The sequence below is a fragment of the Semicossyphus pulcher genome, unplaced genomic scaffold, assembly GCF_022749685.1.
Source record: "Semicossyphus pulcher isolate SPU_LCO1_2020_fin unplaced genomic scaffold, fSemPul1.0.p SCAF_1, whole genome shotgun sequence".
Classification (NCBI taxonomy): Eukaryota; Metazoa; Chordata; class Actinopteri; order Labriformes; family Labridae; genus Semicossyphus; species Semicossyphus pulcher.
In genome coordinates, this window is record NW_027211603.1 from 37,055,011 (window position 1) to 37,069,020 (window position 14,010).

The window sequence follows — 14,010 nt, forward strand, 5'->3', positions numbered from 1 at the left end:
TGATATAGCCTAACTTCAAATATATAACTACATAACTACAAAACAAATACCATCCTACAAAAGCAAATATTTGTATTTTTTTTACCCAACTGTAAACAGCCAATAAGCATTTGTTTATAAACGACATGTTTCTTTTATTTTCTATTCTATTTCGATTTACATAAAATGATTTGGTTAACAAGATTACCATCCTGTATAAAAAAAATCCTCATATAAAAATTAGCCTACTTGATTTCTACTGAAAATTAAAAACATAAACATGTATGAGGGCAAAAGTCCTTAGATCCTTGAGACATAACATAACATAAAATGTCGGTTATTTCTGTATTATCTGGAGCGTACTCAATTTGTTTTATCTCGTCCTGTTTAATATTTTAAAAGGTATATGGATCGTTCATTCTTTATGGATTTAAGAGAAGAAAACAATAAATAAAGTTAAAATAAAAAAATAAAAAAATCCGGAGCCAGCGACCCCTCCCACCAGCCAGTCAGAGCTCTTCTACGGAAACACCGTTAGGTCAAACTACTGTTAATCCTTCGCGATCAGCGTTCTCAACAGTCCGATGTTCTTCCAATGGCGAGATTATGATGAGAAAGGGGCCGCTATTAAAGGCAAAGTCACACGCTGCTGCATTTGTCGATCGATGAAGTTGGCCGATGATCGACAGCAATTGACAGCTTGATGATCGGAGGGGGCAGAGGCACAAAACGGTTCAGGCTGCGTCTTCAGGAGACTGCTGTGATGCTACGTAGGCAACTGGAATAAAAGGGCTTTTCTACTATGAGATAGATTGTGTGAGTCTGGTTATCTGGAGACGCAGGAGATCCACCGAGTCGGTTTTTTATTTTATTTTTGTGTTCAGTGTTTGGGTGTTTTGTGCACAGACGCTGTTTTAGGATAGAGTGCGGATACACAGCGACCTGGTAAACTTTTGGGGGATGGCAGGTCGAAGCCGAAGAGCATGGTTTAGTGTTCTGCTGGGGCTGGTTGTCGGGTTCACGCTGGCGTCCAGGCTCATTTTACCCAAGGCGACCGAGTTAAAGAAAGCTGGGCAAAAACGAAAAGCAAACCCGGCCGGTTGTGGGTTGAACCGGGGTCTCAGAAAGGAATACGGCGGAGTATTATGGTCACCGCAAGATAACGGTTCACCAGCGACCGAGACACCTGGCTCCAGGTCCAATAATTTCTTGTTCGTTGGTGTCATGACTGCCCAGAAGTACCTGAACAACCGAGCCGTGGCAGCACATAGGTATGTACTGTTCTCCCCACCTATTACCCATTCAGCTTTCTTCCTTTAAAGGAAGACACATCCGTGTTGTCTGTACAAGCATTTATCAGGTTGCTAGCTGCAACTGTTATTTCTACCAAATGTTAGCTGTGGTCATTGCTCTATGCTGACAGGCAACAATGAGACCTAGAGGATTTCATTTCCACAAGGAAATTTAGAAGGAAATGAACTAAACTGGATGATAAGCTGTATTGTTCTAATTTTCTGATATTTTTAGAAAGGACTGGATTTTTAAAAAACAACAACCTATAATTGTGTTAAGGTAACCGTTCACTATGTGCTTTAAAATTGCCATTAAATCCGCTTAACATCCAGGTTCCGACAAACACAATTGGAATGTGTGTCATTTTCACTCTCTGAGTTGAAATATACACAAACCCAAGATTTTTATGGCTTCACTGTGGCATCAAATGGAAATACTCTTATTGGAAGCTACAGGCATTATAGTACAGATAACAGTTCTTTGCATTGTCAATACGTCTGATTATATCTCCATCTTTTAATAAAAAAAAAAAACACAAACCACTTGTATGGCACCTCTCTACCTATCATACATGAAATGCAGCTCAAAGTGTTTCACAATAAGGAAAATAAAAGCCCTGAGTGCTTCACATGAAAACCGAATGAATGAACATAAAACCATGGATAGATTTTCTTATAATAGTCATAATAATAGTAGCAAGATGGACAGTAAAACCCACTTGACAATATAAGTAAAAATAGGTTTTATAAAAAGCAGAAAAACAGAACACAAAATGCACAACATAAAAAATAAAACCCACTGAATAATCGATATAATAATTATGTTAAAAAAAATCACACAAAAAGAGCACATCGAAGGGATAAAACAAAGAAAATGCATCATAAGAAAATTACAGCAAAAGTGCATAAATGGAAATTTTCATTAATGTCCGAGGTGACAGCTTCACATGTCATGTTTTGTTTGACAAACAGTCCCACAGAATATTTACAGTGATAGTAGTTGGCTGTCAGGCTTGACAAATTACTTAAAATTTTTAAAGCTACATTATTTTTTTAAGTGAAGATGATTAAAGCTGGTGGGAAAAAAGTTAGTAATCCAGTCAAATGTTAGAAATCAGTGTTCCTGTAACACCCTTTGGTGGACGGCATGTCAGTGGGGGCTGTGATCTGAGCTGCTGGCCATGTTCTCTCAGTTTTTAGGTTCAAATACCATCGGTATGTACTTTAAGTGTTTTTTGTTGAAAGTGAAGTTATCTGCAAAGGTGCCCTCTTTGACAACCCTCTTTGTGTGTTTGATTGGGCCTGACCATTATAAACTAAAGTTACATGCTTACACATACAGCTAACCAGGGTGGACAAGTAAGTCCCTGTTCTTTGAGGTAAAAATGTTTTTCCTTTTTCGTTTTTCTGGTGGCTTTGCAGAGAGCGATGTAACGTCTGTTTCTGGATTTAAAACAATCATCTTCCTCTTTAACTAAAAGGTCTGTCTCTGTAGGGATCCTTTCTGTAATGTTGTCAGACACTTAGAAGAACAATCTTTGTGCTAATTGTGAATGCAATGAATGAGGGAAATATTGTGTGAAGTAAGATTACCACCAAATGCAATGAATTATAGAGATGACTTTATTGCACCTCTGTTTAATGATGCAGATGTAGTGAAGAAAGTGACCAGGATCTGACAGAAACGTGCTGACACTGTGAGCTTTTTTCCTTTCCTTCCTCCAAGAAGAAACATTTCTACAATTTGCACTAAACCCTGTCTTTGTTTTTTTTTTAGCTGCACACCTCACATGCATCTGATGGAGGCATATGAACACATTTTTGTAAGCAGTAACCCAATGTAGTATAAAAAGAGCCCCGTTCACGACCATGTCTGCATCGATTTTATGGCGTCTCTTACCCTTTAATCAGCAAAGCTTTCCACAGCAGCTGCGTGACGCTCTCTTCACTCGTGTGAAACTGTGACCTGGCGCATATTTATATATTTTTATTCCTTGTCTTCTGACTAACATTTGTGACTTCAGTAACTGTGTTTAAGATTTTAGTACCACAGCAGTACAGTCAGGGCTGTACGTTAACTTTTTGTGCACAGCTTTTTTTGTATTTTGTAGCAGTATTAGTCTAAGAACAAACCACCTGTGGTCTGCAAGTAATCAGTTAAACATGTATGCACCTGGAAAAGGACTACTGTTGCACACAAGGTCACAACTTGAACCCTATTTTTTTTTTCTCATTCACCATCTCTTATTACACAAAACATCCTTACAGTGTGATATGCTTTAAATGAGCAGGGCTGGAAAGAGTATGCGAATGTTTATGTTTAATGTTTAACTTTTAACATTTTAAAATTAAAAATTAACATTTTAAAATCAAGTAAGAGTAAAAAATGTTTTTCATCCAGGTGAAAATGAGACACTGTTACTGTAAGAAATTGCTTTAAATAGTTTTCAGTTCAGTAAAAGTGTTACCTTAAATAAATGTTATTTTAAAGGAAATTTACTTCATTCTTCATTTTTCCTTAAGTAAAGCACTGTAGCTTAAAAGATAAAGGATGAAAAATAGATGTACTGCAACTTTTAAGACAGTTGACCCAAGTAAAAGTACATCTTCTTTCAATACATTTTAACTGAAACACATTTTACTGAAGTAAACGCACTGTTACTTTAACAACATTTTACTGATGTAATGCTAAAATTACTACTACTTTAAAGCACAGCATGCTGTTGTAACTCTTGATTTTCCTAGCTGACAGTCGCTTTCCTTTTTAGACTGTTTGCATTCATCTGAGTGGATTTTCACTTAACCCTTGGATGCATGACCTACCAATACCTACACTCTTCCATGAGTGGGGTCAAAAAGTACCCCAATTAGAATCAATGCGTTTTTGCAAAAAACTTAGGAAATGTCTTTAATTTTGGTTAAAGATGATGATTTTCATTATATTTTGGTCAACAAAAGAGTGATTTCATTTTTGACATGTTCATTTATCTTATCTTTTTATTCACATTTTATTACAAAACAATCAATCAATCAGGTATCAAAAAATGTCAAAATCCATTGTTTGTGTGTCCGTCTGTCTGTTTGACTATGGAGGACGAACAGAGAACATTCAGTAGGTCCGGGGACCATAACACTGTCCACACATATGTGCACAGACAAACATCCTTTCTCTTGTCGCTGTGTGCAGCTGTCACAAACTACTTGCTTCTGGCTGTGACCATTGCACACAGGGGTACTGCATTTCTAACAGCAATTGGTAGCTTCACGCGCACGCACGCACGCACGCACGCACGCACGCACGCACGCACGCACGCACGCACGCACACCATTGAATAATCAATAATCGTATAATAGGCTACCTAACAGGTTAGCTTTGATTACAAGGAAGTTATGAATATAGTAAGAGTCTCACTCTCTACACAACAAATGCAGTAATGTTACCTTACTAAACTAGCTAACATTAAAGTACTAACATTACTTTGTAGTTAGCTAACACTAGTGTGATAATATTATACTCTATCACAGAAAAGTCATGGATGTGGAAAATAAGTTCATAAATATATGTTGCTGTGTAAAAATGACCTCCTGGGTGGTGAGACTGCTGACATCAGATGTGTAAGTGGGACAGTAAATGTATACTGACAGTCAGAGTTGATAAGAATCAAAGGTTCCTAGGAGATTCCATAGGAAATGCTTGGGGTCATTTTTGACCCCGCTCATGGAAAAGTGGGGTAGTGATACAAAAACTGAAGTTTCTTAAAATGAATGAAACATTTTTTTAAAAATGCAAATGGCCTCATGTCACAAACATGTTTTATGAGGAATACCTGCAATATGAAAATATAAAAACTTTTAATTTCAAAGATTTTGAAGAATAACAACCCATGGGGTCATTTTTGACCCCACTTATGCATCGAAGGGTTAAGTTGAAGTTTGAAGTTTGTTCAGCCATAGTAGATTACTGTTTACTCGCAACACTTGCAGAGACCGGAAAAGCAGCCGCTTAGCTCCGCCTACCCTCTCTGGCAGACCAACCACAGCTGGGTGATGGAAAACGTGTCACTAACTGGGCGCTGCTTGTGACTTCTTCTGCAAAAGTTGCACCAGACAGCCAGTCCGTAATACTGCAAATGTAAAGGCTTTCATCAGTGGGCCATAGGCTCAGTTACCATTGTGTTACCTCATTCAGCGATAGATAGAGACTTAACAGACATTTATTTAATTAAAAATCTTCGAGATTACTTTAAGCCTAAATTTCAGAGGCTGTGGGGAAATTGCATTGCAGTGATCCTATTGGCTGTGTTAAGTGTTTACTGCTTTTTTGGATATCAACACAGTAGGCTTGAATGTTGTAGATGCTGCTTGTACACTATTTCTAATGTGAAAATAAAAATATAGAATTCATAAAGCTATTAACAGAATGACATATCGAGCATTGAGGTCTGAACGTATGAAGCCTGCTTTCGCAAGCCTGATCAACATTTTTTCATGCTTCTCAAATTTCAGGTAGAAATCCAATAAAAGGCGGAGATAGTTACTTAGAATTAATTCATCTACTTGGGGGACAGAGGCCTGGAAGAAAAGCAAACTCACACAGACTTGGTGAAGCCAGATTCGTGCTTTTCACCTCTGGAAAGTAAAGAGGAGATCTGACAGTGTCCACCTTTATGACTAAAAGTGCCAACTGCACATGTGTGGACTTTCACAGTACAGGATGTACTCAGCCACGAGCCGCCCATGTCTGTGTTTGCTTGTTTTGGGATATTTATTATGCTTTCTGTTTAAGGTTGTTAATGTTACAAATAATCCCCCTTGTTGTATCTCTGACTCCATCCTGTGTGTTTGTTTACAGGACGTGGGCACAGACGATTCCAGGTCACGTGGAATTCTTCTCCAGTGAGGGCTCGGACACATCCATACCCATTCCAATAGTTGCTCTAAGGAACGTGGATGACTCATACCCCCCCCAGAAGAAGTCCTTCATGATGCTCAAGTATATGCATGACCATTACCTGGACAAGTACGAGTGGTTCATGAGGGCTGACGATGATGTCTACATCAAGAGTGAGAAGCTGGAGAGCTTCCTGCGCAGCCTCAACAGCAGCGAGGCCATCTTCCTGGGCCAAACGGGCATGGGGGCCCGGGACGAGCTTGGGAAGCTGGCCCTGGAGCCTGGGGAGAACTTCTGTATGGGGGGGCCAGGGGTCATCATGAGCCGCGAGGTCCTCAGGAGGATGGTGCCCCACATTCGAGAGTGTCTACAGGAGATGTACACCACCCACGAGGATGTGGAGGTGGGCAGGTGTGTCAGGAGGTTCGCCGGGGTCCAGTGTGTCTGGTCCTATGAGGTAAGATGGTTTAGTTTATGTATGCAAATTTTATTTTACTATGTTGGTGACTCACAAATGCACATAGTTTTGTCCTGGGGGGTCTGATAGTGAAACCCACCCTGTACAGGGAGGATGCAGTAGTGGAGAGATTGTTATGCATTGTTTATTTCAGGGATGCAAAAGGCTCGTTTATCCTTTCGTGATCCAGTTTTTGTTTTGGTTACTGTATTTTCGGGGTGAAAATTAGTAGCATTACAGTCCTTGGTTGGTAATCCAGCCTTGTGTGCAGCGATGAGTGTTTCAGTAAACATCAGCAGCAGGAGAACCCCCCTGATGGTAAATTAAAGACCCCCTCCAGGTAAAATCCAGTGGTGTTCTTCATGTGCTGCAAGACATATCAGGGACAACATCAGCAGTCACTTCCATGGCTGGGCCTGTCTGCTTTTAAACTGCAGTGTACCAAGGACAGGCTGAACAACACGTTTTCTGATTGGCAGGTTTGAGACGTCACAGACCTAAGGAGCCAATCCTGTCAAAGGATGGGTTGACGCTATGCATATCATTATGTGTAACCTATGGCAACCACTTATGCGATGCGCGAGCCAGCTGTAACCGTCATTGTAATTTTTGCAAACTCACTGCTGACTACTAACGTTAAGGTTACTACTACTAATTACTACAGTTCAAGCGAGCTAAGTTTCAACAAGTTGCCACTAAACGATGGCAGAGACGTGTTTTGTTTTGAGGGGTTGATTGGAAATGTGTGTAGTGGGCGGGGCCTATGCAGATTCAAGGAGAAGGAGGAGATACCTTGGGAGGATTTTTAAGGTAATTAAACGTATTTTGCAGAAAAAACAGATCAGAAACAATTTATTATTTCAAGCAGAGCATTTTATAGTGGTACAGTGGTACATATACAACTGTTGATAACTGCCAACGTCAAGCTCTCAGCATCATTTCATGTTGGGGACTTAATGATGCTTAAAGGGGTATTTTGGTATTTTAAAAACCGGGCTCTATTTTACATATTTTGGGGTACCAACAGGTACAATTACTATGTAGTTTTCTTCAGCCGACACCCTTGAAACAGGCTGTAACAACAGCAACATAATCTTTCAGGATAACTGCGCCCGATCAAAGAACGTCTACTAAAAGTTCTTGTGTTTCCACTGACAGGCTCAGATTGTTCACAGACAACATCACAGAAACGATCCCTTCTTGTTGGACATACTATGATCCGGGGCATTTTCCCTTAAAGATTATGTTGCAGCAATTTATAAAAAACCTTTGTTTCTATTAGTCATTTAGTCATCCTGAAACATGTAAAATAGGGCAGAGGTTTAAAAGTACCAAAGATACCCTTAAACATTCAAAGCTGAGAGACCTGTCCCTACTGGAACCATCTTTGATAAAGACGGATTAGAAATGTCGTGTTCATAAAGAGTGTATATTGTAATCTATGTCTAACTGAATTGAACTGCAGTAGATAGTAAGGTGAATGTGCTTCTTTCTCACTGTCTCACTGTGAACTGCTCTGTTATTAATCAGGCAGCTAAACTGGTTGCACTGTGCCTGCTGGATTGTATGGTATTCAGTCATTGTTGAGACTTGTGTGAGTGTTGTCAATTTTTGGCCAAGTTATTAAGACAACACGGCTTACCAGATGAGTCCAGCACCGCGGCCCCATGTAGGGACAGAGTTATGAGAGAAATGTGGCAGCCTTGTCGTCAGAGCAGAGTGTGTTTCTGTGTGTTTACTCCAACCAACCTGCTCCCTGACATGTCTCGACATGGCTGTGCCAAAGACCTGTGCTAAGGCCGCTGTTCACATGAAGCTGATGCAGTACACGCTGTCATATCAAACAGTCACTTCATTAGACTGACACCTGATAAGGATGTCTTCTGTCAGATGTAACACAAAGGATGTTGTATTCATAGAAGAGGTGAGCATTGAGAATGTAGTGCACATTAAAGTTCTCATGAACAAACCAACATGTTTGTATGCAGCAAACATTTCACAACGAGGAAAGCCTTTCAATTAGAGTCTACTGTTGAGATGGCATGCATGTCTAGACCTGCAGCTCATATGTGGGATGCTCACATGAATCAGAGTTGTTTCACACTAATCCAGATTACACAGAGCTGTGGGGGTTGGATGAAGCGACAACACGAGATGACAGATCTGATCTGTGAACGATACGGTGCGTCTTCGTCATGTGCTCCAAGGAAAAACTCTCAAACGTTCTACTGGGCGTAGTAGATGTAGTAAGAGGTTAACAGTGTCTACACAAACAAATTATAATGCTTATTGCAACATTTTAGAAACAAAGAAACCACTGTGTTTATTTAGAACAAAATGTCCATGTCCTTTTAAAGTTTACCGTTAAGATGAAATGCAGCATTTTCCTACCTATGGAGCTAAATGTTTTGCCAGCAACAGTTTGACTTTGCGCATCAAAGAATCACAAATAATATAAACAAATATAAATATAAATCCATTATAAAATATCAAATTGACTGATGTATGGAGGGTTGAGCAGACTGCAGGACTGCATTTGTGCACTTTTCAGCCAAGCAGAGCAGCTTCAGGAGCAGTGTCTTTAGCTTTGAGTTTAAGATCAAAAGTTAAATGGTTGTGTCGTGTGTGGAGCTCCCTACTCTCTTTAAATCACATTTCCACGATACTGTATGTCATAGAACTTTACAGCAAACAGTATTAAAGGTACTCTGTTCATCCTCTAGATGCCGGAAGAGACACCTCTGAGCTCACTTCCTCACTGCATTATGTCACAGCAGTAAGGAATTTAACATTAAAGAAGTCTTAATTGATAAAAAAAACCAACAATCTCAACAACAGATATGTGACATGTAAAGTTTTTTTTGCCAAGATTGATCCAGAACATTAAAAAGACTAACAGCACTAAAACTGTTATGAGCTATTTCCTTAAAGCAAAACCCGATTTTTTTTGTAAAACTCTGGGATTCACATTTTATTTTCTGCATTTGTTTAGTTGAATTGAAATTTCTTAAATTTCCAGACAAACTGCAAGAGTACGAACTGCACGCTGTCACCAAGGGTAACATCTCAGTAAGCCAGTTCTATCCTTTACCTTTCTCTCTGCTTCCTTAGTCTACATTCAGTCTGACAAAAAACTGCTCCTTTACTGGATGACACAAGACTTTCAAAATAAAAGACGAACCTACCTTCCCTCATCGTGCACAGTAATGTAATTTTTAAAAACTTCTTTGGCAACTTATAACAGATATAATCACATGGCTTTGAGACTATGTGAAAGAAAAGTTTGTCAGTCCTCTTAAGTGGCACCATCTCAGTCCCTCTGTTTTTCCTTTATTCGTTGTTAACCACTTCCAGCATCTATAAAGCTGATGCTTTATGTTCCTTGTTTTAGTACAATGAGAACTATTTGAAAATGACACGTCTTTGGGGTGTACAGGGTTCAGATTCTTGCTGTTGTTTATTTCTTGTGTGTACTTACAGATCAGTTTCTCTCCCATTCACATAATATGAATAACAATCATTTTAGATTCCATTTAATTGAGTGCAGTGTGCACAATGTGATGTACTCTAACAGTGTCACTGTCACCTCTGTCACTTTTTGGAGCTCATAAAATGAGTGGCTTTGTCTGAAGTATTTTATGTTGAAGAAAGAAATCACTGATGGTTGTTTGTGAGGGTTCGCAGTCTTCCAGGTCAGGATAACTCAGTTGGAATAATAATTAAAATTTTATTTTTTATTGAACACTGACCGAACAAGCAGTTTTACATAGTGTGTTGTACTGTGTGCTGTACTGTGTGTCTGTCCTTTCCTGTTGAGTATAGCTGTGTAGAGACGGCCCAGTATGTGGTGAGCCTTGAGTATTTTCAGACATCCTGTGGCCACTTGGCTGTGTGCTTCTCCTCAGCAGTGCCTTCACAGCGTGCTAAAAGTAGTCCCTGCGAGCGCTGCCCAAAGAGCAAATAAATGTTTACATGCATGATTATAAAAATAAACAAGCTGAATGCCAGGCTGCCCAAAGAGCTGCACCACTGAGGCATGAAGAGGACGTGTGTGGCTGCGGAACATGTTGGGAGTTTGTGAGGCAGAGGCTTACAGCTGAAACATGTAAATCAATGATTGTGGCTGGACTTTCTCTGATCGACTCTTTTTTTATTGTCATGTTACACTACAGTTGAATGCATGGACTGTAAAGAACAAGTGGATGTCACTGAGATGTCACCCATTGGTTTGTGGATTGGCCTTTTAGCTTTGAAGTCAGTATTTTAGCCATCGCAATTTTATTTTCCCAGTCAGAAGTGACCATATTTAGATGAGAGGGTGGAGCAGGAGAGGAACGAGATTATCAAAGTGAGATGCAGTGAGTTTACTGCATGCCTTACAATTGAATGTGTCAGAAGCTGGACTGAGAAATCACAAGTCACACAGCAAAAAGTTAAAACTAATACTTTATGTTTTATTCTGGCTGGCCGCTCCTGATGGTGTACTAGTATATAATTATATTCTGTCTGCTATTGAAGCATGCCATCTACCTTGGAGCAAGGTGCAGTTTGAATTTGAAGAAAATAAGAAAATGTGAAGAAATGTTACGTGAATGACCGCGGCTTCTTTTACATAAAAATGAATGCTTTACATACCAGTCGGTTGAAATGTCCTGACCAGACTCTCACTAAACACATAACAACACAGGAGGCTGACATGAGCCCCTCGGCATTATAACACATTGTCGTACACGGGATCATGACTATGAAATGTTATATCAATAATTCAGGTCACTGGTTACCTGTTCTGTAACAGAGCTAGTCAGTATTGAGAAATGATACTGCGTGACGTTCAGTGAGAATTAATCTATTACATTTTATGATTACTCCCAGGGGGGCGCGTGTAACTCTTTAGTGACTTAACATTACGTTGTCTGTTCAAACTTTTTTGCAAGACGCGGCAGATGCAGATCTCAGCTGTAAGCGTTCCTCCAGAGATTAGCTCTGCAGCCTCGTAAACAGAGCAACCACAGGGCGTCACAGGGATGAACAGGGCCGTGGTGGCCGACAGGAGCAGCTTCATGACTGCTGCTGCTGACAACGAAGACCGCCATTACTATTAGCGGTATTTCTTCCACTAATAATATGACGGCTTTATAAAACCTATTCAAAGTTTCAACATGGCCTCCAACTCAGGTGGCTGGTAAAAACTGGTAAAAAGTCCAAGTTTCAAAGTAAAATACAGAAGCCAGGGGACACAGTCGTGAGTGTCATCATTTCAGTGTCCCTCTTTATTTTCTTTTATTGGTCTGAATGCCTCTGGTGACCTGGTTTGACTGACTGATGTTTTCAGATTGATTCAGTGTTGGTTGGCATGAAGAGAGAGCTACAGGAAATCAGCAGTGCCACCTCCCATTCAGACTGACTGCAGGTGTGCTGCTGTACCTGCAGCTGCAGTTGAAACTTGCCTGATTTGAGGAAGGTTCATTAACATTTTGGTTGTGGGCCCCCGCAGCTTCTGTTTCCCACAGGTGTGCTGGTGCCCTGGCAGGAATCACAGCATGATGAAACACATTGTTTGGCCAGAGTGCAGCACTCAAAGCAGACTGTAGTCTTGTCGAGGGCTGCACGATGTGGCATAAACATGATCACAATAGTTATTTGTTATTGATCAGTATTGTAATTTGAGAATGCTGTCAGTTTAAGGAGTATCCTGATAATGACCGAGACCCGAAGAAACCAGACTTGTAGTTTATTAACATGCTGCAGTTTTCTATCACACATTTGTTAAGGCTGTTTTTTTTAAGTACAGCTAAAAAACTGAATAAAACAGTTACACTTCATCTCTTCTTCATCTTCAATCTCTTCAACAGACTCGGGGAGCCAGGCGGGCCTGTGAGTGATTTTAGGTCAGGATTCCTTCAGCGTTTACGGTTCACAAGGTTTAGAAACAGGAGCAAAAAAAGCTGCATAGGTGTCCTCCTTATGAAAACGAACAGACCTGGTAATTACAACAGGCATTATTAAATAAAGAGAAACATGTCTCTCAGGAACCGTTATGTCGAGTCCTACAGGTCAAGTTTTGTAGAACTTCCTGAGATCCTTGAAAGGTTTCTGCAAAAGTTTGAGGATTTGACCAGAGCCTTTACATACGTTTAAACTGAGTCATCTAGTTCCTCTTTTGTTTCCACCCAGTATGCCTTGAACTGTTGAGACCTAAAAAAGAAGAACCTCCTCTTTGACGTTTGACGGGATGTGTCATTTCCTTTTTTGACTTTAAAATATTACCACACAGAAAGGATGATTTAAACTCATATTGGCTTAAAGAGGATGAAAACAATCGGTTATTGTATAAGAATCACTTCTTAGTTTCAAAAACTCCAGAAATGTTTTGTCTGACCTTACTTTCTCATAAGCATCAAAAACAGGCTCAGGGAGAAGGTCAGACACATGGGACAGGATATTTGGTTAAAAGATTTTTACCCAGATATTTCAGATAACATTACTATGTTTGGCTGAAAGTCTTTAGCCAGAGTTCATAAGCACAGAGTCGTATGTTTTGTCATTTCTGGGGCATTGATTATGATGAAATCTCTTATTAACAAACCTGAGTTGCAGGACAAGAATAAGTAAATGCTCACACAGGAGGCCTGCTGGGTCCGGTCCTTCTTGAAATTCTTCTTGCTGCCCACTTCTCTAATCCTGCCAGCTCATGCTTCTGCTTTTCTTTTTTACACCACCTCCTTTCTTCCTCTCTAATTGTATGTTTAGCAGCCTGGCCAGGACTGTAGCTGGCCTTTCCTCTTTCTCCTTCATGTACTAAACCAAAGTTTGCACTTTTATACGAAAGTTACTTTTATTAAAATGGATAAGTGAACCGTGTGACCGCTTTGTATCCTATTTACAGTTTATGCTCAGACAGCTGTCTGCTTTCTAAAAAAAGTGTACACCAATAAAAGACAAAATATAGTGAAGTAATTTCCCAGAGAGCTCAGGAGGCCGCTTTAGCATTTCAGTGTTCTTGTGAGGCTGTGAGAGACACTGTTAATGTGGCTAATTGTGAAAGAATGTGTATTAAATCATATCTGACATGCTGTATGGACAGATACTGCATGTGTGAATGGAGCCTTTGTTAGCTGCCCCCTATAGAAGAGAAACTTTGGAATTATTCAGTGAGTGTTTGACCAACGATGGAATATAATATTGAATTCATCCTTCTGCAGAAGAATTGAAACAAATATCTCTCTCTTTCAGTTTGACCGTCTGCTTTCTCTCCTCTTTTTTGTCTCACTGCCTTCTCTTTCCTGTCGGCTGTGCCAAAGCTGCTGGCATTTACTGGCACTCTGACGCTCCTGGCTCCCTCCTCCTCCCTCCTATTCATTCTCTTTCTCTGTCCTTCAACTCTGACAAAG

General features: G+C 40.0%; 1 protein-coding gene across 1 annotated transcript in view; it reads left to right on the top strand.

The window, feature by feature from the left end:
• Nucleotides 1-556: 556 nt before the first annotated feature.
• The window catches only part of chsy1 (chondroitin sulfate synthase 1), a 42,284-nt gene continuing 28,830 nt past the window's right edge, over nt 557-14,010 (top strand). The window contains exons 1-2 of the mRNA XM_069657963.1: nt 557-1,250; nt 6,124-6,619. Coding sequence (XP_069514064.1) covers nt 940-1,250; nt 6,124-6,619 — 807 coding nt within the window. The 5' untranslated portion in view covers nt 557-939. The remainder of the gene's footprint in view (nt 1,251-6,123; nt 6,620-14,010) is intronic.